At 42.7% G+C, this 27,354-nt stretch overlaps 2 protein-coding genes across 7 annotated transcripts in view; one reads left to right on the top strand and one right to left on the bottom strand.

Moving 5' to 3' along the window:
- Positions 1–17,215, top strand: part of ITSN2 (intersectin 2) — a 166,009-nt gene extending 148,794 nt beyond the window's left edge. For all 6 annotated transcript variants that reach the window (XM_075860980.1, XM_075860983.1, XM_075860984.1 and 3 more), the window contains 4 exons: positions 500–582; positions 3,921–4,004; positions 10,306–10,479; positions 11,809–17,215. In XM_075860980.1, coding sequence (XP_075717095.1) covers positions 500–582; positions 3,921–4,004; positions 10,306–10,479; positions 11,809–11,948 — 481 coding nt within the window. In that variant the 3' untranslated portion in view covers positions 11,949–17,215. The remainder of the gene's footprint in view (positions 1–499; positions 583–3,920; positions 4,005–10,305; positions 10,480–11,808) is intronic.
- FAM228B (family with sequence similarity 228 member B) overlaps positions 14,139–27,354 on the bottom strand; it is a 32,559-nt gene continuing 19,343 nt past the window's right edge. The window contains 5 exon segments of the mRNA XM_075860988.1: positions 14,139–19,220; positions 19,222–19,290; positions 24,585–24,729; positions 25,131–25,218; positions 26,091–26,168. Coding sequence (XP_075717103.1) covers positions 19,061–19,220; positions 19,222–19,290; positions 24,585–24,729; positions 25,131–25,218; positions 26,091–26,168 — 540 coding nt within the window. The 3' untranslated portion in view covers positions 14,139–19,060.

Here is a 27,354-nt window from a genome sequence, read left to right on the forward strand (position 1 = left end):
ACAGATCTGTCCATTGATAGGTGTCTCAGATTAGCTGCTACTTAATTATTACAGCTCCTCCTGAACCTAGACATTGATTATGGATTCTATTTGCATACTTTTTCCAGGGAGCATTGCCCACAGTCTTCCCTACCTTAGGTGGCATAAGATGAAACAATATTTTTACACTGGCCAATTATTGGGCAAATTGGCAAACCATCGTTCATCTGATCATATCGTTTTAGAAAAGTAAAATATTATAGTTGTCGGCAGCACACCTCCTTGTGTAAACAGGGAGACGCGCTGCCGACATGACGATAAAGCATGGGGACGAGCGATCGGAGTAACGACCGCTCGTCCTCAACCATAACTTCGTGTGACAGGAGCAAACGAGCGCCGATCAACGAGCTCTCTCCTTGATCGGCGCTCGTTGCACCGGCCAAAATTGGCCAGTGTAAGAGGACCTTTAGCGTGGTCCCAAAGCTGTAACGATCTCATTGTCCGTTGTTCTCTTACTTAGAACTGCCTGGGTCCAAAAAATCAAATCTGCCTCTGAGAACTTCATTGATACAGAGAAGAAGAAGAGGGAAAAGGCTTATCAAGGTATCAGGATTATTTTCAGAAATTCCTTTGAATGGACACTAACTTTTAAAAGAATTTATGCTAATCTAATAGTACACCTGATATACAGTAGGGTTTAAAAATAATAGCAGTGAGTTTAAAAAAGCATATAAAGTGCAAAATCATTTTAAGAACTTTTATTTGCCTAAATGCACTGGAAATATTACACATTCAATTCCAAATCAAAACAATAACAGAATTTCTCCAATTTGTGTTAATCCTTTACAGAAAGTAAAGAAAAATGAATATTCGAATGTTCAAAAACAATCGCAGTGCCGGCATTTTTCTTTAAAAACTCAAAAATGCATAAACAGAAAAAATGTTTCAGATTTCACTTTCCTGAACTGTTTCTGAGAACGGCCTGACATCTGTGCTGCGCGGAGCCGACCGACTTCTGGCCCCTCTGAGCAGGTGTCCAGGAAGATTGGACGACATTCCACATTTCTTCTGCATTTTTGGGTTTTGCCCCATAAACCACATTTTTTGATGTCACCCCACAAGTTCTCTATGGGTTGAGGTCGGGGGATGGGGCCACTCCATTACCTCAATCCTGTTTGTCTGTAACCACGATGTCACTTACTGGTGTGTTTTGGGTCATTGTCGCGCTGAAACATCCATTTTAAGGGCATTTCTTCTTCGACTCAGGACAACATGATCTCCAAGTATTTTGATATATTGAAACTGATCCCTCATCCCTTGTATGCGATAAATAGGCCCCACACCCTGGCATGAGAAACATCCCCATATCATGATTTTTGCAGCACCTTGCTTTACTGTCTTCAGTGTACTGTGGCTTGAATTCAGTGCTCGGGGGTCGTCTTACCTACTGTCTGCGGCCACTAGACCCAAAAAGTACAAGTTTGCTTTCATCGGTCCACATAATGTTGCGCCATTTCCCTTTGGGTCAGTCAATGTTCTCCTTGGCAAGTTTTAACCTATTCAGGACATGTCTGTTTCAATAAAGGGACTTTGCGGGGAGTTCTCGCTGGTAACTTGGCTTCACTTCATCGTCTTGTGGTTGTAGCAGTATCTCTGGGAGCTTCACATCTTCTCTGATCTTTCTGGAGGTGATCACTGGCTGAGCCTCTGCCGTTTTGGCTTTTCTTTGATCCATTCGAACATTAGTTTCCCGCTTCCTTCAGCGTCTTTCAGGTTTTGCTGCCACTTCGAGGCATTTGAGGTAATTTTAGCTGAGCCGCCTATAATTTGCTGCACTTCTCTCTGTTTTTCCCTCTCCAATCAACTTTTTATTCAAAGTTCGTTTATCATCAGAACAATGTCTGGGACGACCCATTTCCCCCCAGTATTTCAGAACCAACATGTGCAACATTTGCCCCCTCCTACCTTAAATGATGGCCAAAATGTACACCTGTTATTCCACAGAATGAAGGACTTCACCAATTTAACTCCTCACTGCTAATATTTTGAAGAAGCCCCTTACAATTAAGGATTCAATTCCTCCAATGAGGTTAATGATGTTGGACTGCTATTTTTTTTGAACACTACTGTAGATCATTTTTGTCATTTACTTACTGTTAAAATGTTATTTTATGCGTGCAAATTCTGTGTAATGTCTCAGTCCCTGTAATCTGCTGCCCACCTCCTGTTGTCAAGCAAAACCCGTCCCTAGTTACAGAGCAGAATTGACGGGCTGCAGAAGGTGGGGGGTGTGTCACTTCACTGCCTGTTTATACAAGTCTATGGAGAGGGTAGGGAGAGGAGGGGGCAGAGAGAGTGAGTCAGACACAGACACGCTGCCCATACTAGTCTATGGAGAGGGGAGGAGTGAGCATGGGGAGGAGACAGGAGCAGAGTGAGAGACCGAGACGTGATGATAAGATTTCTATGTCACCCCAGTGCTGCATCATCATCTATACTGCTCATTGCTGCTGTATAATCTTCTCCATGCTGCTGCAGCTTCTAAATGTGTGATAGAAGAGAAGAATCCTGCTGTCCTATCTCTGTGTGCAGTGTATAGAAGACATAATAGCAGTTAGGCTCCGCCCACTAGCTCAGAAAAACCGGAGAATAAGAGATACAGCCTGCAGAGGGGAAAAGTGCTAAATAATGCAGAATACAAGTCATTTAATGGCCAGAAATAGTGTTATTCCTCATGTGCACACATATGACGGCTTACTCTGAAAAGTCACCTGAAAAGTTAGGTATGCTTTAATCCTGAACCTGATCATTTAGAAAGCCTGATCGCCCAGCACTGATTAAGGGTGTTGATTCATCTCGACAACCCGTCTATATCCCATATTATTCATCTGAATGTAATACTACATTCAGCTGCGGCAGGAATCTGCTGATCGCCACGGTGGCTCCCATATTAAATGGCCATGCTTGTGATTTGTAATGATTGGAAAAAATCCAACTTTGTTGGATTTTATTTTGCGGTCACATAAGATTGCATATATGCATATGATATCATCCAACCCCATGGAATACATAACCTGCAATAGCACACTGCAATATTACACGATCACATATGATATATTGCCATGGATTCTTGGTCTAGCAAAAAAAAAAACGTAACCTGGTCCCACTGATACCGGCTTAAAGAGGACCTGTCCCCTCTCCTGACATGTCTGTTTTAATAAATACTTATTTTCCCCTTGAAATAATTCCGGAGCAACTTTTTTTTAGAACTGTGTTGTGCCATCCCTCTGTTATTTCTCCTAGAAATTTATGAATAAATGGACAACTGGGTGTTACCAGTTGGGGGTGTGTCCTTACACAGACTAATATTGTCCAATCAGTGGAGACAGTGAGACTGTATAGGAACACACCTCTTTGACAAGGGGAATTGGAACTCCCAGTTAACAATTTATTCATAGATTTCTAAGAGGAATAACAGAGGAACGGCACAACGCTATGGAACAATATGTTGCAGAATTGTTATTTCCTAGGGAATACAAGTATTTACTATGACAGACATGCCAGGAGAGGTGACAGCTTCTTTTACAAGGAATTTCACTGTATCCTTAGTATTGTATGACTCCTGGTGACCACATGTCCAGTGTTCCTCTACAATGTCCTGTCTTCTGTTTGGGTCTTCAGGCTTCTCGGTGACGTCCTCCTGATTTCTGTGATTGTCTGCATCCATCTTGTTGCTGGTCGTCCTCTTCCCTTCATCTCATAATTGTCTTTGCTTATATTCATTCTGTATGTGGTGATGTCATCAGCGTTTTACGTCTTATTTATGTTGTGTAGCAGCGGTATTCTTCAATGTGTGCACCCCCCTAGAGATTATAATGTAATGGCACGTTATTACAGTACAGCAGAGTTAATGGAGAATATCACTACTTTTCCATCTGCAGCGAGGTCTCTCAAGTCTTCTGGAATTGGACGTCTTATGGTGCAAGTCAATGAAGCAGCAGAGCTAAAAGCCTGTAAACCCAATGGTAAGACTCTGGTGTACGTGGAATTGTAGGGGCCTATAGAGAACCTGTGTCAGACCTATTAAAATAAGGACATCAATGTTGTACCCGCTAGTATAACTCTATTAGGATATAACAGTCCTTTTAATCGGTCTGTCGTAGTAACGGTTCTCTATGAAGTAAGAAACATTTGGCGTGTTTTTTTTGTTTTTTTTTAAGATAAATAGATCCAACATTCTGAGCCGATTCATTTCTTAATGTATCTTCATGGTTGTCGGAGGTCCAAATCTCCTTTATAGTTCTAGTAATAAATGATACAATTTTGTCTGCCCACAGCCACCACTAGGGGGAGCTTAGGAGCTGAGTGCATACTGTTATAATTAAGTTCAATGTATGTGCTGTATGCAGAAAGCTTTTAAACTCCCTCTAGTGGTGACTGCAGGCAGCCAGAATTTTATCATTCAAAGGGGTTATCCAATTTCATCCAAAAAATAAATAAATAAACCATGTATACGCCTTAATGTTATTTACAGCCTCCTGTGTCGTTATTTCCTTTTTTTTCGGATTTCAAAGAGTTTTATGTTTGCAGCCTTTGTTTACATGAGCTGCTGACGAAAGATGGGCGGTCCCGGTCTGTTTGACTAGAAGCAGGGTAACTACGTCTCCCATGATTCCCTGCTTCCAAATACCTCCTCTCAAGTCCAACCCTCCCCCTTCAAGCCAATCCTTGCAGCCAGGACTATTTTGTGGCTAGCTCCAGCAGCTAGAGTTTCCTTGATGGTGACAGGCGAGGGGGCAGTGGACGACAGCAGACACACAAAGCAACGCTGCCCCTGCCAGCCTCTATCCAAGCGTTAAGTATCTGCTGCCTCCCACAGCTACATAAGCCGAACGCATAGCTCTATAGGGTCAGAAAAACAAAGCTCCGACCTCTACAAATATATCAAGACATGAATCCGTTCAGAATGTTGGCCCTAAAAACGACACGGGGCTAAAAGGTGGAGATTTGCTTTTAAGGGGTTTTCCCAACTCAGACATTTATGGCATATCCACGGGGGTATCCTGTCCCGCCTGCCGCCATCTCCAGGTGGAGAACGAATGGAGTCATGGCTGCGGCTCTCTCCATTCCGTACTGCGTGCTGGGCTCTTTGTGTAAATCCCATTGATGTGAATTAATTCCCCGCCGGGATGCTGTGTTCTCGACATAAGTCCTAGAGGTGGGACCCACATTTATCAGACATTTATGATCTATCCTGTGGCTATGCCATAATTGTTTGAGTTGGGAATACCCCTTTACGGGAATATAAAAAAAAGTCCTCGTGTATGAAATACCTTCTAACGTACGTCATATTTAAGAGGCTTATGTTACTCTCTTACATGATTGAGAATTACTGCCTTTCAATAGACAGCTGATCACCAGGAGGACTTTTAGGAGAGATTCCTATAAATCAGTATATGATTGTTGTGATTGTATAAAAGTAAAATTCCCTTAATCTGGCATCTGATGGTCCAGAAACCACAATTAGATGGCACCCACAAAAATGTCATGTTAATTCAAAACACTAAAAGGGGACCGGTTACCTCTCCTGACATGTTTGTTTTAGTAAGTGATTGAATTCTCCATGAAATAACAATTCTGGAATATATTTTCTTAGACCTCTACGTTGTGTCGTTCTTAAGTTATTTCTCCTAGAAGTGTATGAATAAATTGATTACTGGGTGTGTCCCCACACAATCTGACTTTGTCCAATCAGTGTTGACAGTGAGACGGTGCAAGGACACGCCCCATTGACAAGGGGAAGGATTACACCCAGCTCTCAATTTATTCATTAATTTCTAGGAGAAAACGGCAGAACGCAAAGTTCTATGAAAAAATGTTCTAGAAATATTTCATGGAGATTTAAGTATTTTACTAAAACAGACATGTAAGAAGAGCTACTCTTTAATCCCTTCCCTACCCATGACGAAAATGAACGTCATGGAGCGGGGGGGTGATGTTTGGAGCGGGCTCACGCACTGAGCCCGCTCGATACTCCGCAGCTGTCAGCTGTGTTTTATAGCGGACGCGCTGCTCTAACGGCCAGGAACAATAGCGACCGCGGCATTTAAACCGCTAGAGGGTGGGGTCGGCCCCCCCACATGTGTATTGTGCCAGCGATCGCTGGTTCAAGTCCCCTATGGAGACTAATAAAATGTGTAAATAAAAATACAAAGAAATGTAAATAAATTTTTCAGGAGTGTAAATAAAAATACGAAAATATGAAAAGTTAAAAAAAAAAAACAACTTTTTACATTTTGACTCAAGCACAATGTGTAAAAAAAAATAAAAGATGTAATAAACAAAATTGGTATCACCGCATCCAAAAAATACTGAACTATTAGGCTATGTTCACACGGAGTATTTTGGAGGAGGAATATCTGCCTCAAAGCTCCAAACGGAATTTTGAGGCAGATATTCCTCCCCCAAAATACTCCGTGTGAATAGCAATTATCGCGCCGTTTTTCGCCCGCGGCCATTGAGCGCCGCGGGCATAAAACACGCTTTCTCCTGCCTCCCATTGAAGTCAATGGGAGGTCGGACGCGGAAGCGCCCGAAGATAGGGCATGTCGCTTCTTTTTCCCGCGAGGCAGTTTTACTGCTCACGGGAAAAAGACGCCGACGCCTCCCATTGAAATCAATGGGAGGCGTTCTCGGGCCGTTTCTGCCGAGTTTTGCGACGCGGTTTCCGCGTCAAAAAACTCGGCAAAAGACCCCGTGTGAACATAGCCTTACAATACAGCATTATTTAACTCGCTCGGTGATTGGCGTAAAAAAAGAAATGAAAACACCCGAACCGCTGTTTTTTTGGTCACCTTAGTGCTAAGGAAAATGAAATAAAAAGTGATCAGAAAATCGGATGTACCAATTAAAACTACAGCTCGTCCCGCAAAAAATCAGCCCTCACATGCTCAATCGACGGAAAAATAAAAAAGTTACGGCTCTCGGAATGTGGTGGAACAAAACATTTTTTGTTTTTAACAAATTAGTTTTTTCTTTCTAAAAGTAGTAAAATATAAAAAAAAGTATATACATTTGGTATCGTCGTAATCGTATTGAGACACAGAATGAAGTTAAGTTGTCGTTTTTACCGCACGGTGAAAGCCATAAAAACAAAACCCAAAATACAATGGAGGAATTTGGTTTTTCCCCAATTCCAGCCCACAAATAATTATTTTGCCGTTTCCCAGTACATTATATAGCACTTTAAATGGTGCCAGTAGAAACTACAACTCCTCCTGAAAAAAAATAAGCCCTCACACCGCTCTATTGACGGAAAAATAAAAACGTTATGGCTCCTTGAATGCGGGGAGTGAAAAACGAAAACGTAAAAACGAAAAAATGTTTGGGTCGTTAGAAGGTTAAATGGGTTTTATATACCGTATTATTCAGACCATTAGGCCGGATTTACACGAGCGTGTGTGTTTTGCGCGCGCAAAAGGTACTTAACAGCCCCGTGTGTCAGCCGCGTATGATGCGTGGCTGCGTGATTTTCGCGCAGCCGCCATCATTATGACACTGTTTGTAAACAGAAAAGCACGTGGTGCTTTTCTGTTTTCATTCATAGTGCTGCGCGTGATTTTCACGGACCCATTGACTTCAATGGGTGCGTGATGCGCGAACAACGCACAAATATGGGACATGTCGTGAGTTTCACGCAGCGGACACACGGACACACGCTGCGTGAAAATCACTGACAGTCCGCACGGACCCATAGACTAATATAGGTCCGTGCGAGGTGCGTGAAAATCACGCACTTTGCACGGACGTATATCCCGTTCATCTGAATAAGCCATTATACACTTTTTTTGTCCTTTTAAAACGGAGCTGTAATCTTTTGGTGCTTCTAATAGAATGCAAGCGGCTGCCAGTGTATGAAGGAGCAGGAGACTGAGCTCTGTGATTCAGCGCCGTGATTCAGCGCCGTGATTCAGCCCCGTGATTCAGCCCCGTGATTGAGCTCCGTGATTGAGCTCCGTGATTGAGCTCCGTGATTGAGCTCCGTGATTGAGCTCCGTGATTGAGCTCCGTGATTGAGCTCCGTGATTCAGCACCGTTATTCAGCCCCGTGATTCAGCCCCGTGATTCAGCGGTCCTTGCAGGGCAGTGTAGTGGCTTCTGCTTGTCCTGTGCGGTGTGTATAGGATCTGTGTTATCTGCTCACTGAACAGTCAAATCTTACACACCGAGTTCTGTCATCTCACTGGTGAGTAAATAACAGACATTAGTACACACAGCACAGTAAATCTGTGCAGGTCCTGATCTGCAAGGACCTTCTAGCCACGCCCCCTCCTATGTACAGAGCAGATTCAACACCATTAACCCCTGCCTCTCCACACATCTGATATCTGGTGAGTTATGGGGAGGGTGAGGGCAGTATAGCTGCCAATATTTGGTATCTCTGTGGCTGGCATTGTTTTGAGGCAATGTGGTACTCTATCCATACCATGTCGCCTGAGTATTACCCATAGGAAATGTAAAATACTTCAAATTATGGGTGCGTCTTATGGTCCAGTGCTACCTATAGTCTGGGAAATACGGTATATAAAAAAAAAAAAACTTAGTCCTTGTATAATGCAGTATATGATACAATATACATTGTTTTAAATTTTATGCTTTCTGTCAGTGACTGGAAACAAGCTGACAACCTGTACAATCTAGACAATCCTCTGACAGGTAAATACATCGACAGCATGAATCTCACTCCTGTCCTGCAGGTCAAGTGTATCAATCTGGCATCGAGGCTGTCCAGCTCACAGAGGGATTGTCTGGATTGGATACAATTTTAACAAACCCGCTAGCTGGCTTTTACATCTGAAAAGACAGACCGTTTTCAGGAGAAAACAGCTGCCTCGTTTCAGACGTAAATGCTCCTCGTAATATACGAGGCGTCTGTGACGCTCGTATATCTTGAGCTGCTCTTCATTGACTTCAATGAAGAACAGCTCAAATTACGTAGCAAAGAAGAGCCCTGCACTACTTTGCCGAGGCAGTCAATTTACGCGTCGTCGTTTGACAGCTGTCAAACGACGACGCGTAAATGACAGGTCGTCTGCACAGTACGTCGGCAAACCCATTCAAATGAATGGGCAGATGTTTGCCGACGTATTGTAGCCCTATTTTCAGACGTAAAACGAGGCATAATACGCCTCGTTTACACCTGAAAATAGGTCGTGTGAACCCAGCCTAAGGAGTTTTAGGTCTGTACTTTTTACAATACAATAATTCTAAAACCCGCTTTAAAGAGACCCTGTCACCAGATTATAAGTGCCCTGTCTCCTACATAATGTGATCGGCGCTGTAATGTAGATAACAGCAGTGGTTTTTATTTTGAAAAACGATAATTTTTGAGCAAGTTATGAGCTAGTTTAGATTTATGCTAATGAGTTTCTCAATGGACAACTGGGCGTGTTTTTACTTTTTACCAACTGGGTGTTGTGAAGAAGTGTATGAGGCTGACCAATCAGTGACTAATCAGCGTCATACACTTCTCATTGTTCCAGCCCAGCATGATCCACAGCAGTGTGATTGTTCAGTGAAAGAAATAAACACGCCCAGACGTTAGAAACACAATACACGCCCAGTTGTCCATTAGAAAGCCTCATTTGCATAAATATAAAATTGCTCATAACTTGGCCAAAAATGATCGTTTTAAAAAAAACAAAAACGTTCCTGTTCTCTACATTGCAGCGCCGATCACATGCAATAGGAGATAGGGATTTGATAATCTGGTGACAGAGCCTCTTTAAGGCTTCATGCACATGACCGTGCCTGTAATTACTACCCCTAACTACAGGCACGGCCGGCCGCGGACAGCCGGACGTTTTTACGGGCTGTACTCCCGTTATAAAGTATAGGAGCACGGTCCGTAAAATAAAAAAAATAGGACATAGGCCTATTTTTTTCTGCAGGTTTCTACGGCACGGACAACCTCCCGTAGACATACGGGAAGGTGTCCGTCGGCCATAGAAATGAATGGGCCCGTGATTACGGGTGATTTTATGGTCGTGTGCATGGGGCCTAATAGTCCCGAATCTCCAGGACGCCTTGGACGGAGGTCTTCTGAACTCTAGAAACAAGCGAATAGAGGGTCTAAAATTGACCTGGAGGGGATGGGGGAAAAAACTCCTTAGTGATTGAGTTTTATATCTGGAAAGTCTGATAGTCCGGAGTCCACCTCCCCTGTGCCAGTTTATTGGAATTCGGTTACAGTGTGTTTGGGACAGGTCATCTGGGGTTGTAATAGAAGTCTTGTAATGTTGTCTTGGATATTGGTTTGTCACGCAGGGAAGAGTAACCCGTACTGTGAGGTCACCCTGGGCTCCCAGTGTTACACAAGCCGAGCAATAACCGACACCCTCAACCCAAAGTGGGGCTTCAATTGTCAGTTCTTCCTGAAGGATCTGTACCAGGACGTGCTGTGCATCACCGTGTTTGACCGAGACCAGTTTTCCCCGGATGGTGAGTCTTCATGGTCTACATTCTCTAGATTCCCACCTCGAGCTCTACTTTATGTAGGGGCTCCGAACGTCTCCGTGTTTTACACCCTGCAAGTTTCTGTTCAATTTGATCTTGTCCTGTGCAAAAGTTTGTGCCCCCCTCATCAGGTTACATTATTTTACTTTTTCCATTAATTAATAAACCGTTTTACCATTACGGTTTATTTGCAGAGTTTATCATAGTGGGGAAAAATGAATCCTAAAATGTGGCATGTGCAAAAGTTTGTGCACCCTTCCAGTGGATCCATTAAGCTTGTCTTTTTTATTTTGGGAGGTCTCTTACTTTATTTGACTTGAGGCCTAACAATTTTATTGAGTTCTTTTACCGTACATCTAAAAAGAGCAGCGTTGGATCTACTGCAAAGGTGCTTAAACTTCTGCACATACCAAATTTTAAACCACTGGGATGTACTACACGTAAAAACATCCGGGCAAAGCTGATACACTGTATTATACTTAGTGCAGGGCCTGGGGGCGGAGCTTGACACAAGGATTCGCTCTTTGAATCCGTGTCATGCTCCGCCCCCTCAGGCCCTCTACGAGCCATAACACAGTGCATCAGTTTTGCTCAGCGTTCCTATAAATCTCATCTGTCTATGTCTCCGTCCCATTACACAGATTGCACATACCTTCAATGTTTCGGGTTCCTCCCCTAGTGTTCCTATACTTCCTGTGTAGCATGGATAAGCAGTCTGCCCTTCCCATGACTACTTTTTTTTGGATATGACTACATGTAGTGAAGTGGTGGTCGCCCTGCCAGGAAGTCATGTGGTTGCTAGGCAACTTAAATGCCCACTCTGCCGAACACCCTGAAGGGCTCCTGCAAAATGTAAAAAAAAAAAAGAATAGATTCTGTTAAGATATGTAATATTAATTATACTCTGTGTAGGCATTGGCTGTATTGACATCTTTAGAGGAGATGTCTATTGTACAAAACCCATTTCACCCTATTGGATAATTCTGAGTTATAAACGAGGGAACCCCTCTGTTAACCCCCATTAAATAGCCAGAGTGTGCAGAAGCGGCTACAAAGAGCATCTCTTGCTCTGGAGGACGTGATATATATGTCCTTTACATGGGCAGCCTAGTGATTGTAATGTAATGCTTAATTTCTCCTGTGGCGGCGCTGCAGGGAAATTGAACACTTCCTGCTAGATTCCTCCACAGATTACAATTGATCGCTTGGGGACAACCTAGGGACCCCTTAAACCACATTTACGTTAGGGCACAGAATTTCTTTAACCTTCTGTAAAGACTTTTGCTTTTTATAAATCTAAAAATTCTCTTTCAGATTTTCTGGGTCGCACCGAAATCCCAGTAGCAAAGATCAGATCTGAACAGGAGAGCAAAGGCCCTTCCACCAAACGTTTACTCCTACACGAGGTGCCAACGGGGGAGGTGTTTGTGCGGTTTGACCTGCAGCTTTTCTAGATGGCAAACAGCGCCCCCTACAGCCGATCCTATGGGTATGCACTAAAGTCAGGTCTGCAGAATTCACTCCAGACTTCAGTCCATGTCTCACTGGCACAGTCCTCATCTACTGACCTATGCAAATAATCACAGTGCCTTTTACCAAACAGAACTGCTGCGCTTTTTGTTTTGCAACATTTTAAGGGTCCGTTTTAACCATTTTATTATTTTTTTTTGGTGCCAGGGGAAACCGATCACTCTCCTGCGGGAGTACATGTGGCATATAGCTGGTGCCAGGGTAGTGAAGGTCCTCATTATTACCTACCAAGCTTCCCCATGGGAACAGGATCGTTAATGAACGGATTTCTTTCGAACAGTTGAGTTGTTTTTTTTTTTATTAAAGTTCTAAAAAAAGACAAAGTTCTCGATTTCTTGTGAATCCTCGTTTCAGAGACATGAGGTGGAAATGTCGACCTAAGAAGAAAAGGAATCTGATGAAGACGCAGCTGGAATTCTATATTTATAGTCGTGTATATATTTCTATATGACCACAGGATACACTGGCAGAGAATTTTTATATTTATGACGTAATTAATACAATTGTCCATAGTGACTCTCTGAGTTTCTGCTCTTAAAGGGACAGGTTTATTTTATGATTTTTTTTTATATGATGATTTAGACAGGCCTTAATACAGACATCCGAATCACTGAGAAGATTCCTTCATAAAAAAAAAATAAAGACCACTACAGAGAGGAAACCTGGAGCTTTGCTGCTGCGAGGACCACAGGAAAGGGATTTAGTACAATGCATTAATACAGTCATTAAATGCTTATTTACACTTATTGCCTCATTTTACATTTTAAATCTGTATAATATTGAGTAACTTTGTAAACACTGTAGTTATTATGTTGTATACTCTGGTCACACCTAGAGCTGCATTCAGAATTCTGCTGATTCTATGTATAACGTTAATTAAGCTTGCAAATCATTTGTTTTGCTTATCTTGTGCTGTTCCGGAGTACATTATGCCCTATACTCCATTCACAGCCAGAGCTGCATTCAGAATTACTACTGGTTTCCGGGTAGTTTTCAGCATACAGTAGTACATAAGACTTACTGTTGCCCCCTGCTGTTTGTACACGGTATTCTCGTGTGGTGTGGAAGAAGTAGTATTATTATTGCCAGGACAGCTATGCTGTTTGAGGTGTATTGATCTGCAAATTGCAGCCAGCAGAGTTTTGAATGCAGCATTATATGTGACTGGAGCCTAAAATATATAACATTCAGAATAAATTGAAGATAAGCATATTTTTCTAAACTGTAAAATGATGTTAAAAACCGAGGGTGCCGAACTATAAATACGCCGGAACATGTTCAGATGAAGGTTCCGTGCTCACGAACGTGCTTTTGCGGCTGCAATTTCTCCAAAAATCCACGGGAGAATTCCGGCCCCATTCATGTCAATGGGCCCATGCACACGACCGTGGTTTCCACGGTCCGTGCATGGCCCAGGAGCCCGGACCACAAATAGAACGGAAATGTCTTATGACGGCCGTGTTTTGCGGTCCAGGCTCATAGAAAATAATGCACGGCACGCGATTTGCGGGCGGCTCGTGGGTGACACTCCGTGGCCGGCCGGCCGACCCGAAAAATCACTGCATGAGGCCTAAGATGGCCACCTGCTAGTTAAATAAGTGCCTATAACCGGAATATACAATAATAAATAGTCTTCAGTTGTGCCATTAAACCAGGATCTTCTGTAATAAACTAAAACTTGTCTGTTTAAGACAGGCCGGCAACTTGTGGCTCTCCAGCTGTTTTGAAACTACAACTCCCAGGATGCTCCAGGTTCTAGACCACTGGTCTACAATCTCATGCCCATCTGGTCCAACACCCTCAGATTGAATTATCCATTGAGTTTTCGCATGTGATGCCCCTACATGAACTACTTCGCCTGAAATAGGAATCTCCGTTGAGAAGTTTATGTTAATTTTAGTGAGCGGTCAATGACTACTGGCTGGGAAGCTCAAACGGCTGATGGACTTGTACAATCCCCTTTTTCAGTAGAAATTGCTCGGGCATTAGTTAATTCTTATTTGATTTTGAGCGTTTCATCTCGTATCTCTTGTGGCCAGCTTTAGATACCCTGCAGCTCCTAAAGAATATATTGAATATATTATATATATATATATATATATATATATATATATATATCTTTAAATTAAGACATCTTAATTTAGGTGGTCTGTCTCATTAAATTGGGACATCTTTAATTAGGTGCCCAAATAAAGGTCGGTCATTAACTGGGTCAGAGCCTAGTGACTTTTTTTTGGTCTAAATACAATATATATTGTGTGATCTCAAAGAACAAAAATCCTCTCATAAATTGACCACTAGGGGCACTGTACCACTCAGCACTACTGTGCTTATTTGAAGGGACACTAAACCTACAAATGTATAAGGGTGGAAAAAAACAAAAAAACATTTGTCAGTATAAAAGACTTTCTGCAACCTCCTAAAGTAAAAATCTGAAAAAATTGTCCCACTGTGGGTGGGTTTAATTAAAGGGGCAGGGCCAGTTTACCTGGACTCCCGGAGCTGGTTAGGGGTTCCTGCTACAGCAAGATACCTTCCAGGCAGTGGTTTCCCCAATGGAAAATCCCCAGGGACACATACAGAACATTTTAATATGGAGCAAAGTAGAGTGAGGATATCAAGGCAAGATTTGTGTTTAAACCCTGTAGAGATCACAACACAAGGTCAAAAACTATAGACCCCTATTTTAATGACTGGGTACGGGATGTTTGATTGAAGACATCTAGAAGATGTAATATGAAGGTGACGCAAGTGACTGCCCACAAGGATTCTCCCTCATCCTCCTACCTAATATTCATTCATAAAAACTAGTGCAGACAAAAAGTTAGTATATAATGGTATATGGTCTATCTCGGTATATTAGATGGAGGATCTTTTTGGTACCCATGGCGGTACCTAAATCCTAGGTTGAAAATCCCTCTTCTCCATCTGAGAAGTGATGCTGGCTGCCCGCTGTTCTCGGTTTGGCCTGTCCTTACAGAATATTACCCTGTGTGCCTTAGCCGACAAACAGGAGCATTCAGCTCAACAGTTGCTAGGGAACCACTGCCTGTCTAAACCTAAATACTGCAGAATGTGTCAGAATCAAGACCGTTTGACAGTGGTTAATAGACACCAATGATCTATTAACCACAAACACACTATGGTATCTTTAGAAACAGCCTGTGACATACACTCTATATTTAGTGAGGTCAGAGAATGATGGGAGTCTCCATCCGATGTGTCACATGGTGTTACAATGTAACCAGTTGGATCTGCCTTTAATGAGCTCCATAAGGCATTTTTAATAGATGAGTGAAGTAGATTTGTTATGACAGGCTCATTAAACTGGAATGTTTAGTAAAGATGTAGCAGAGCTGAATGCAGAAAAGTACAGCTGGTCATTTAGTATTTATCATGGTTAAGCTACGATAGACAGCCAGGTGCAGTCAGTGTGGTGTTGAGCCATCTACTCACTCTTTCGGAACCTCTGCTATGCAGAAACACGAGAGGGTGCAGTTTACAATTTTCAGAGATTTACAGCATAGTATATATGGGTGATACTGGAGCACTCAATATGCCACCCTATGTGCCTCAAACACTATCCCCATTATCAGACAGGATGGAGCATCTATGGGACAGCTACAGCTGCACAGTCTATTCGTCTTAGGTAGTCTGAACCACACCTCCTATTTCAACAGAAGCTAAGAATGCTGCTGTCCCTCCTCCATGCTTTACACTGCAGCTTTTCTTGTTTATATTAGCTGCTGTGTACAAGCACAAGATGGAAACCAGTGCACATAAAGCTAATTTCAATAATGGCAGAACTAGAATGATCATAACCTACAACTAAACCACCAATGAGAAAATGATTATTATCAGGTAACTACTGCACATGGACTGAGCAATAACCATCTCGGAAATCCACTTCAAATATTGGGGCTTTGAAATGTATGGGATTTCCCCCAAAACAGACGACCAGATGTCATATACATGTATCATTTATAGTACAAGTTACGGTTGCGTTGGTTGTTTTTCACCGGCCTTTGCCCAGTATCCACATGCCACCCGACTGCTTAAAGCCGTCAAACTATTTCCCTTTACATTAACACAAAGTGGTGACATCACTGAAGAGCCATAGACTCCAATCTCAAACAATGCTGGCTGATACTTGGGGCTTATTCAGACGGACAAGTGGAAACTAAGACGTGAAAAACTACCGGTTTTTACGTCCGAGTCGCATCCGTTTTCACAGATCCCTCATAGACTTGAGTCTATTGAGGGATCAGTGAAAATGCACAAAAATAGGACGTGTCCTGTTTTTTCACAGTCCGTTAAAACAACGTCCATGTGAACAGCCCCATAGAAATACATGCAGCCATGTGATGGCCGTTAAAAAAAAAAACATGGACGATATTTATGTTTGTCTGAACAAGCCCTAAGACATAGGGAAATACACTGGTTGGCAGGTGCCTCCACCTATCGTAGGGGAAACAAGAGCCAGAAAAAGTTCATCCTCTGGGAGAATTCTGATGAAATTGGTGCAATCTGCCCACAAATATCCAAGGTCTATGGTGGCATAATGGCTGGGGGCCCAGAGACCACGGAGTCCACCATGAACATAAAGTATTATTATTATATTGCAGAGACTGCCGGGAATGAGTGGGATATACGCCGTCTGGGAACTCTATCAATTTACAGACTGGTAAAAATATCTCTCCGCTTCTTTTTGGGTGTTGACTTCAGCTTAGTAAATGCACTTTCTGCACCTCAAACTATTAAATTGAAAGTTAATTCTAATGCATAGGAAGATGGAGGGGTGTATAGAAATCTATGTTATTACATTGCACTGTGTGGTTATAAACATATATACGATGCCTTAACCCAGATACAGGAATCTAATAACGACTACGGAACGCAGTATTCTTATCTTTGTTTCTTGCCTTTATCTGATAGGAATTAACACTGGCTAAAATATTATTTGAATTGTTTTATGTATTTTTAACTTAATATTTGGACTGTTTCACTTTAAGCTCAAGCAAAACGGTTGTGGAATCGGGTGTTCAGTGAGGATTTGGTTTATTTTTGATGCTGTGACTTGGCAATCCTTTGTCAGATGTACAGTAAGAATGTGTATTTGTAGCTAATCTACATATTTGTTCTGCACGTTATTGAACCGATGCTAAAATGTATATAAAAGAGTGATTTATGGCTCCCGACTCTTTCTTTACATTCAACAGACAAGGACTTCGTTATAGCTGTTGTTGGGTGGTTGTGCTGGGACTTCCTGCTATGAGAGGGGGGGAGAGAATGCTGCATCATTCTGTCTGGATATTCAGCTGTATTATTGACCATGGCAGAGACAAAATACTGGCTGAATAGAAAAGTCTGGAAATATTTCAGAGTATAAAGTACTTTCCATCCACCGGTATTAGTAGGGGGGGAATTTTTTTACATTCCTCAAAGGAGGACCTGTCACTAGTTTCTTAATGCCCTATCTCCTAACTAATCTAATGGGCGCTATGATGCAGATACGGTGTAATTTTTTTTCAAAACCGCTTATTTGCTAACTTATGAGCATTTTTCTAAATATGCTAATTTGGGTATACTTGCCAAATGGGTTTACTTTCTTTTCACTATGTTTTCTGTATGACGCTGTCCAGTCCGCATACAACTTCTCCCCCTTCCCTGCCCAGAAACACCGTGTGGTGATTTCGTATACAGCTTCCATTCCTGACTGTGTATTTAACTGGTGATACCTCTGGTTGATTAGAATCTCATCTTTCATATGCCACCAGAATCACTGTTCTAGCTGGTCCACAGCCGGAGATATGGCTATTTGAAGTGACCCACCTTCCCTCCGGCCTCAGTCTCTCACACTGTGTGAAGCAGCTTCATGCTGATAGGACAGCGTCAGGGGCTGTGAGGAGGCTCCACCTCAGGAGAATCGCTGCTGACGACGCCCACTTGTCTGTATAGCCTCATTTACATATTTAGAAAAAAATCTCATAACTTTTAAAATAATCGCTTCGTGACAATTTTCACTAGTATTATCAGTGTGGCAGCGCCTATTAGATTAGCTAGGCGATAGGACGTTACTAAACTAGTGCCAGATTCTCTTTACCCACCCAAAGAATATGCAGGTCTTTCCAAAGTACACCCGTATATTCACATATGTGAATGAACCACTGACCTGGCAGGAGACTCCAAACCTGGTATAAGAATAGGACCAAGGTGCAGAGAAAGTAACCCAAACACCTAATATATTCTTATCAGATGTGGTTACGTTTGCCATTAACCTTTTCACTTCCAAGGACGTATGTAATAAGTCATTACTAAACAAACCGGTTTTACAAAATTGCATGAAGGCGCCTATCGGTGTGAATTGTCAGTTTTATTTGGAAAATAGGAGTATGGAGGTATATGATTTTTTTTTTTTTTTTATAATTCAGGATGTATTTGTGATTTTTAAAATTGTCCTAAAACCCTGGCAGCAAGGGTTAAATCATCTTCATATTTTCTGGGAATTGCGACAAAGCGAACATTAGCTGTTTACTGAGATACTGAACCATCCGCTCGACAAGCCTCCAGGTCTGAGGCCCCGCTCATAAGGCATATTTTTAGGCGGATTTCGAAGCGTAAACCGCTCGTATTTCGCTTCAAAAGACGCCTGCAAAGAGCCGCCTATTATCTTCAATGGCCGATCCGCTGTGTAGTTCATACGAGATGTATTTTTATGCGGCTCAATTTAAAAAATGCCTTGAAAAAACACACTTCATAAAAAAGTGACGTCACATCTCGAAGTGTTTTTTACAAGCGGATTTCCCATTGACACTTCAAAAACCACTGAAAATACACCTTAAAAAATCAGCTGAAAAAAACCGCCTGAATTTTAGAGGCCATTTTCTCTTGAAATCAGCCTCGTGCTTTTCATCCTGTAACGAATGCCGTGTGAACACAGCCCTAGAGAGCGTGCCAAAGGACTTTTTTTTTATTTGGTTTGGGGAAAGGTTTCTAAAATTGTCAACAGAAAGAAAACCCCTCCCCCCACCCTATACTATAATAAAACCTGCATCCGCGTATTTGTCACACGGACGTCTATGTTGTAATGATCTGTAGGGCCAGGCCCCCAATGTTTACAACACTCAGGGAGGGACGACCGTCTCACAGGAAACTTCGTTTTCTGACTGATTTTCATCTCGCTGCTGAAGATCTCTCGGATATTTCGTATCTGTCCACGTCTTGAAATCCAGACTTCCCTGGTTACAGGAGACTCGGACTCTCCTCCTGGAAGACATTAGAAGAACACGAACAATGTAATGACTCCACAGATTAGACCTGTCTCCTACACTACAGAGGCAGCCATCGTAAACCATCAAAACAAGTATCACATAATAAAAAAAAATAATATTTACAACTAATTCCTGTAATCCTCCTTCCGTTATTATAAATCAAAACCTAAAAGGGTGGCAGCTCTGTGGTCGATGTGGGCTATCATGTGGTCATTCCCAGTGGCGTAACTATAGCGGTCGCAATTGTGACTGGGCCCCGAACCCAGGGGGGCCCGCACCACATCAATGAACTGTTACTATAGTAATTGGGGCCTATGTAATAAACTACACGGGCCCCCGTTACTATAGTAACAGAGTTCTTACCCTCCTCTTTGCAGAGCGCAGCAGAGCTTCTGACTTCACAGCGTTGGGGGGGGGGGGGCATGTGCTCATTTTGACGGCCTCCCGTCAGGATCAATAAGCCATGTCCGCTCCTAATAAAGCTCCTACATTATAAAGATAGGGACCGGATACTGCGGAAAGCGAGGGAACGGCAAGATATCTCCATTAATGGCGTTAAGATTTCCTTTTTCCCAGATTTCTCTGCGGAAGTGCAGAAGAAACACTCGCAATACCGTGATATTAAAGACCGCCTCAGAGACGTGAACATCCAGTACTCTACGATGTATCCGGCTAAACTACGAGTCGTTGCTCTTGGGACTACTTCCTTCTTTGAGACGCCTACGGAAGCTACGAGATGGTTGGACTGTAATGAAAGTCCATTGAGACGACCTGCTGGAGCAGAGGGAGAGACTGCTCGGAGATGGCAGCCGGTGGGGGGGGGGGGCCGACATAGCGAGGCTTTAGTATTGTGTGATTTGATCTGTTGTCTCAACGGGTGGGAGTCCCCCTCGGACAGAGTTCAGTATGACGGGATCCTTTACAAAGTTATTTCAACAGCTAGTATTGTTAATAAGAGATAATTACTGTGGAATAGTTTGAATGGTCCATATGCTGGTTCATTGGGATTGGTTAACACATCGGCATGACGGCAGGAGTCACCACCAGAGGGGAGTTGGAAGAACGCGCCATGGCCACGTTGGACAGGACCACGAGGCACGCGTTATTGAACACCAAGGTGTGCCCGCATTGGCTAGAGGAGACACTATATGTCACTCTGACCCTTCTAGAAGGGGAGGTTTATTGGGGTAGGGGGTTGCACGGTGCAGTTTCTCTTGACAAATTGGTTGGAATCCGTAGAAGAAACTGGTTTCCATTGATGTACGATGGGGTCGGTTCGCTGTATATCCCAGAACATCAGGGGATTGAAGGAATCAAGGAAGTTTCTGGCGATCGTTGAATACATCAAGCAACAAACAGCTATGACAATAGGGCTACAAGGGACTCCATGTCGTTATTACATAGTGTGTGGACAGATCACGGGCTTCACTCCTACCACACAACTTATTCCAGGGGCTGAGCTCGCGGATACACAGGAATCTTCCTTTCATTTACCATTCCTCCTTTACAGATGGGGAGGGACGGTGTGTGGGTGTGCATTGCACCAGCCATCATTGGGAATGTGTTTTGGTCATATTGTACACCCCCCCCTTATTCTAGTGTTGCACTTAAAAAGCTTATGGAGAAGCTCTCTACATTGCGTGATTATACCCTTAATTCTGATGGGAGACTAACACAGTGATGCATGGGGGGGCTGTATAAATGTCATAGTGGGGGGAGGGAATGACAGCATGTGGGAGGCAAATTATGGAGATGGGATTGCGAGACATTTGGAAAGATAGACGCCAGTAATTATGTAATCCCTCTTCCGAATAGATCTGCTCTTACGTTCCCCTACAGCGGTATATTATATTGAACAGGTAGAACATTTGCATTGGCGGATCATTCCCCTGTGGCATTATTGCTGGCAGTGGGAGAACGGCCCAACAGAAGCTCAGAACTGGAGGCTAAATGCGTTCTGGATGAAACTGATGGATGGCAAGGAGCTACAAGACCAGATAGCGCAGTATTTTCGGTTTAACGCGGACATGGTGCCACTGGGGGTCCTATGGGATGCAATGAAGGCCTGGTTACGGGGGGTGTTCACCCAAAATATTAAAGGAGGATCAAAACAAAGTTTAGACAGTTGGGGGATAGCATGGAAGACGGCTCGGCCGATTCACTTAGAAACTGGGTAGAGGCCCAGAAATTATTATACGATGAAGGAGAGACTACTGGAAGGTTGCTAGCCAGAATGGCACAGGCACAAAGAGGTAACAACTTTATTCATGGTTTAATGGGGGGCGGGGGGGGGGGGGGCAAGAGGCAGACACGGGGCGAATCTTGCAAGTGTTTTAGAAGTTTTATACATCAAGAGGGAGGGCGATACACTGCACAGCAATTACTGGAGTATCTGGGAGGTATTCCCAGCCTGGGTCCAGGGGAAAGAGAGATCTTGGAGGAAATAGTAAAGGCTCCAGGTCCGGCTGGTCTGCCAGGGGAATATATAAGGAGTATAGTGACGAACTAGAACTGAAATGCCTAGATACCCTAATGGACAGTTTTGAGAGAGGGAGACTACCGGATTCTCTATGAGGCGACGATAGCGGTCTTACCGAAGGAAGGGAAAGATATCCAATTACCGGAATCTTACAGACCGACATCTCCGCTGACTTCGGATATTAATATTCTGGTGACGGTATTAGCACCACGACTGAATAGGGTGGTACATCTGGTTGTACATGACGACCAATCAGGTTTCATGCCAAAGTCGATGGCTATAAATCTTAGAAGGCTGTTCCTCAACCTACAGATGGTGCCGGAAGATCCAGTGGAGACGTCTGTGTGGACGCTGGACGCCGCAAAGGCATTGGATTGTGTAGAATGGGGGTATTTATGGAATGTCATGGGTAAGTTGGGATTCAGCCCTAACTTTGTCAAGTGGGTCCGGCTGCTATACGCGGCTCCAACAGCTAGAATGGGGCTTTGTCTGGGCACTTCCCGCTGGCTAGGGGAATGCGTCGGGGCGGTCCATTGTCGCCATTATGGTTTGCTCTGGCAGTGGAACCTCCAGCAATACAACAACACCGGCTCATAAAAAGTCTGAAATATGGAACGGTGGAAGAGAAAATATCTCTATGCTGACGCTATATAGTTATTTATGGCAGATACTGAAAACACTCTTCCATTAGTCCTGGAAACTATTACAAGGTTCAGAGTTTTTTCCGACTTGTCTATAAATTGGCTATCATGCCTATCGACCCGGTTGATATCGCAGTCACTCGAGATGGGTCCCCTATTCCGGTAGTATCAGAGTTTAGCACTTTGACCCCTAAGTATTTAATGTCACAGACTATATGGCCCTCGCTGTAATACCATTATCCCCCAAGGTTAAATATAAGGTGGAGACGTGGAACAGACTCCCTGTCTCAGCTTTAGGGAGAACTAACTTAATAAAAATGATTCTTATGCCCCAGGTGCTATACATTACCCACAACTCTCCGCTGTGGATTCTCAAACATTTTAGAAGACTACACAAACTCTTTCAGGATTTGGTATGAATACGGGGGGTGCCTAGAATAAAATTGGAGAAACTACAATTGCCAAAAGATGAAGGGTGTGTGGCTTTACCGAATGCCTGGATATATTACGTGGCAGCCCCGTGCCAGCATTTTAAAGGATGGGAGGACAAGAACGAATGGGGATCCAGTGGACGGATATGGTCATATCTGGGGGAAGGGATTAATCCGCTAGAGGGGCTGGAAGCTCATACCTACAAAAGATCAGCGTGTACTAAACCGACGTCACTCCTAATACATAAAGTGTGGTGGCGATGCAAACAGACACGGAGTAGGGGAATGTACTAAATATACTCCGATTTGGCATATTCCGGTTCTGTGGGAACAGAGGGTATTCAAGGGTTGCTACTCGAGGGAATGCAAGGCTGGGAAATGAAAGGTGTAACGAGATTGAGTCAATTATATGAAGATACAATGAAATCCTTTCACCAAGTAAAAGAGCAGCGTCACCAGGAGCACACGATGTCCTACCAGTACTTGCAGATACGGCATGCTATACCGGCACAGGTGGACTCGGTGGATCGGACAATTAATGCACTGGGAATATTGGACTATAAGGGCCGATTTCGATGGCGTACAAGAAAACATCAGGGGGATCCTATGGAACCGGTTAGAGAAAAATGGGAACAGGATAAAGATTCTTTACCCAAAGACGAATGGCAAGACATTTTAGCGTCATCCGGCCACTCGTCTATTAATGTAGCACAGAGGAGGTCGTACGTTTTTTTGATACACAGAGTGCATAGGATGCCTTGGGTCCTGAAAAAGATTGGAATTAGATCGGATGCTAAATGTCCCAGGTGTACGGGGGGGGGGGGGGGAGCAGATATTTTTCATATGTTCTGGACATGCGGGGCTCTGAAGAATCTATGGGGGGAGATTTTGGAGTTGATAAGAACTGTCTATGATGTGGAACTTTCGGCAGACCCAAGGGTGCTACTTCTGGGGTATGTTGGAGGATTGGAGGGTGACAAGCTGGCATGTTTGGCAATTGCTAAAATTCTGTACCAAACCAGAAAATGTATGGCTAAGCATTGGTTAGATGCGGAGCCTCCAGTGAAGAGGGAAATTGTTGGAATGCTGAAACACACCATTTTGATGGAGTATAACATTAATTCGAAAAGGGGTAATGTAAAACAATTTGAAAAGCAATGGGAAAGATGGTTGGATTACTCGGGGTTGGTGTCGCCAGAATGGAGCAGATTACGGGCACAAGTATAGGGGAGATTACTCTTTACAACGATGAGAGAGGACTGGGGGTACGTAAAGTGGTTTCAGGGACAAGGCTGACTGTGCGGGCGCCTTCTCTAGGAAGCAGCGGCTTGAACAAGGAATATCCCTTACATGGGAAAGACAGCCAAAGGGGATACGTTCCGACAGGAGATGGCAGGAAGAGGGGAAAGACATTAATATGGTCGTGGTACGGATTTATGGGGAACATCCGAAAATATGGGTGGGATACTGGAAGGGGGCGAGGGAGGGGTGGTTGGGTTTGATTGCACGGTCAGGATTATTCTCTATGATGTTATGTTGGAATTGTTGAATTCAATGCGGATACAGTCGATGCACGACAGATAATTTATTGCTGTGCTGGTCAATGAACTTGAACGGACTTCTTCAAGGTTGTACTGCAGCAAAACAGGCACTTTATATCTGTACATGTACGCGTGTTCATTTCAGTCAAAAGGGGCCCTATAATTATTCGTTATTAGACCATCCACGAGGATCTCACCTGCTCTTCAGCCTGGTCTCACTCTCAATGTATCCCAATGGCGTCTTCAGCCACTCAGCTCCATTCATGCTCTGACGACCCAGTGGAACCTGAGGAAGTTTCTTCAAGTTCAGTTCATTGATTTCCTTGGCAGAAAACACCCTGCCTGCGAGAGAAGATTCTTACATCAAAACTCTAAGATTTAACAGGTCTATGCACAGAGCACCCACGCCGGATCCCAGGTACGAGACTCAAACCTCTCAGTAGACGGAAAGGACTATCCTGCCTTTTATAGCCGGGACGGAATAAGCTCTCATGGTTTGGAGACAGCAATTTCATTATGCGCTACACATAAACCTCAGCGGTCAGACAATCACCTTGTAACCCACAGTATTATCACCCGCTCAGACACAGTATCCAATTGTATAAAAAAAAATAAAAAATTAAAAAGGCAGAGCAGTATGCCCCCTCCTCAAATGTGCCCAAGACAGCTACCTACTCTGCCTAAGCCTATTCAGTGGGATACACCACAGCCTTCCATTGGAGGTAAAAGTAATTGTACATTACCTGTCTCACAGTGTATGGCTATCTTCTCCTCCTCATACCTCTTCTGGGACTGCTGGAGGAGGGGGTCCTGAAACATCAGAGTCGAGACCTGTACAAAAAAACATAAACCTTGAGTAGAACTGATAACTCACACAGATACTAAAACTACTAGGTGTTTTATAGGCCAGTCTAAGTGTAAAGGCTGCAGGAGTAAGATGCGACTTATTTCTTAAAGAGGCGCACACCTCTTAATAAATTATTTGCATCTTGGTGTGTCCGTGCGCACGAAAAACAAAGCTATAGAAGCTCGGAGCTGCCGTAAATTTCCACTCTAATTTACGACACTTTCTGGCGTAAATTCTAGTAAATGCATCAGGCCGCACCCCTTTTTGCTAAGCAACACCCTTTTTGAAAAGTGTCTGGCACCGCCCTGAAATAACAAAAGTCGCAACCATGTGTCAAAATTTGTGACTTTTTCCACCAAAACCGTTTGATCAATTTCTCCCAATGAATGTAGTTTCTTCACATAGCAGTGTAACAATGGAGACCCATAGTTCTGCATGGGAGCTGTATACATAAAATAGTAGGGGATTTTTAACTCAATATTATTTGATGCATTTTCTTTTCCATTTAAAATAAAAAAAAAAAAATAATAATTGGTTGCAATACTGTAAATATCCTTTCAAATAAGGTACATGAAGAAAACACTTATGTGAGCCTGGCCTTCGTATATTTACACTGAAGGGTTACATTGTAGTTAATGGGAATTCAACAAATCCCATTCACATGATGCATCGTGTCCCATCTGTCTTGGCTTGTTTCTCATTGACTGCAATGCTGTATTTTACATGTTGCCATCACGGTGCTAGCGGTGGTATATAGTCTTCTATGGAGAATTGCAGCCTTGTTAATAGGAAGATCGCATTGTATTCAGGCCTCTGGGTCAGGAACTAATGACGCGCTCTATTAGGTTTCTCTTACCCGCAGGCTTTGCTTGTAAAGGCGATTAATAAATGGGTCGTACTCTGAGGAGTCATAATCTCTCATAAATGCGCTACCCTGGAGGAGAAGAACATCAGGTGAATATTAATGAATCCCACGGCTCCGGGCACAAGTAACAACAATCATCTGCATGTAGAATAACAAAAAATATCTAAAATCATATTAATATCAATAGTTACTGAGAGATCACAAAAAAACATTCTGGAATCAAACAAGTTTCATAGGAAGTTTCGCCAAATACAATTTTTTTTTACTCTATTTCCCTCTCAACATACCTCAGAATGGATCACATACAATATTTACTATAATACTGCCCCTATACACAAGAATATCACTACTATAATACTGCCCCCTATATACAAGAATATAACTACTATAATACTGCTCTAATATACAAGCATATAACTACTATAATACTGCCCGCTATGTACAAGAATATAACTACTATAATACTGCCCCTATATACAGGAATATAACTACTATAATACTGCCCCTATATACAAGAATATAACTACTATAATACTGCTCCTATATACAAGAATATAACTACTATAATACTGCCCGCTATGTACAAGAATATAACTACTATAATACTGCCTCCTATATACAAGAATATAACTACTATAATACTGCCCCCTATATACAAGAATATAACGACTATAATACTGCTCCCTAAATACAAGAATATAACTACTATAATACTGCCCGCTATGTACAAGAATATAACTACTATAATACTGCCCCCTATATACAAGAATATAACTACTATAATACTGCTCCCATGTACAAGAATATAACTACTATAATACTGCCTCCTATATACAACAATATAACTACTATAATACTGCCTCCTATATACAAGAATATAACTACTATAATACTGCCCGCTATGTACAAGAATATAACTACTATAATACTGCCTCCTATATACAAGAATATAACTACTATCATACTGCCTCCTATATACAAGAATATAACTACTATAATACTGCTCCTATATACAAGAATATAACTACTATAATACTGCCCCCTATATACAAGAATATAACTACTATAATACTGCTCCCTATGTACAAGAATATAACTACTATAATACTGCCCGCTATGTACAAGAATATAACTATTATAATACTGCCCGCTATGTACAAGAATATAACTACTATAATACTGCCCGTATATACAAGAATATAACTACTATAATACTGCCCGTATATACAAGAATATAACTACTATAATACTGCCC

Source organism: Rhinoderma darwinii, chromosome 4 (assembly GCF_050947455.1).
Source record: "Rhinoderma darwinii isolate aRhiDar2 chromosome 4, aRhiDar2.hap1, whole genome shotgun sequence".
Lineage (NCBI taxonomy): Eukaryota > Metazoa > Chordata > Amphibia > Anura > Rhinodermatidae > Rhinoderma > Rhinoderma darwinii.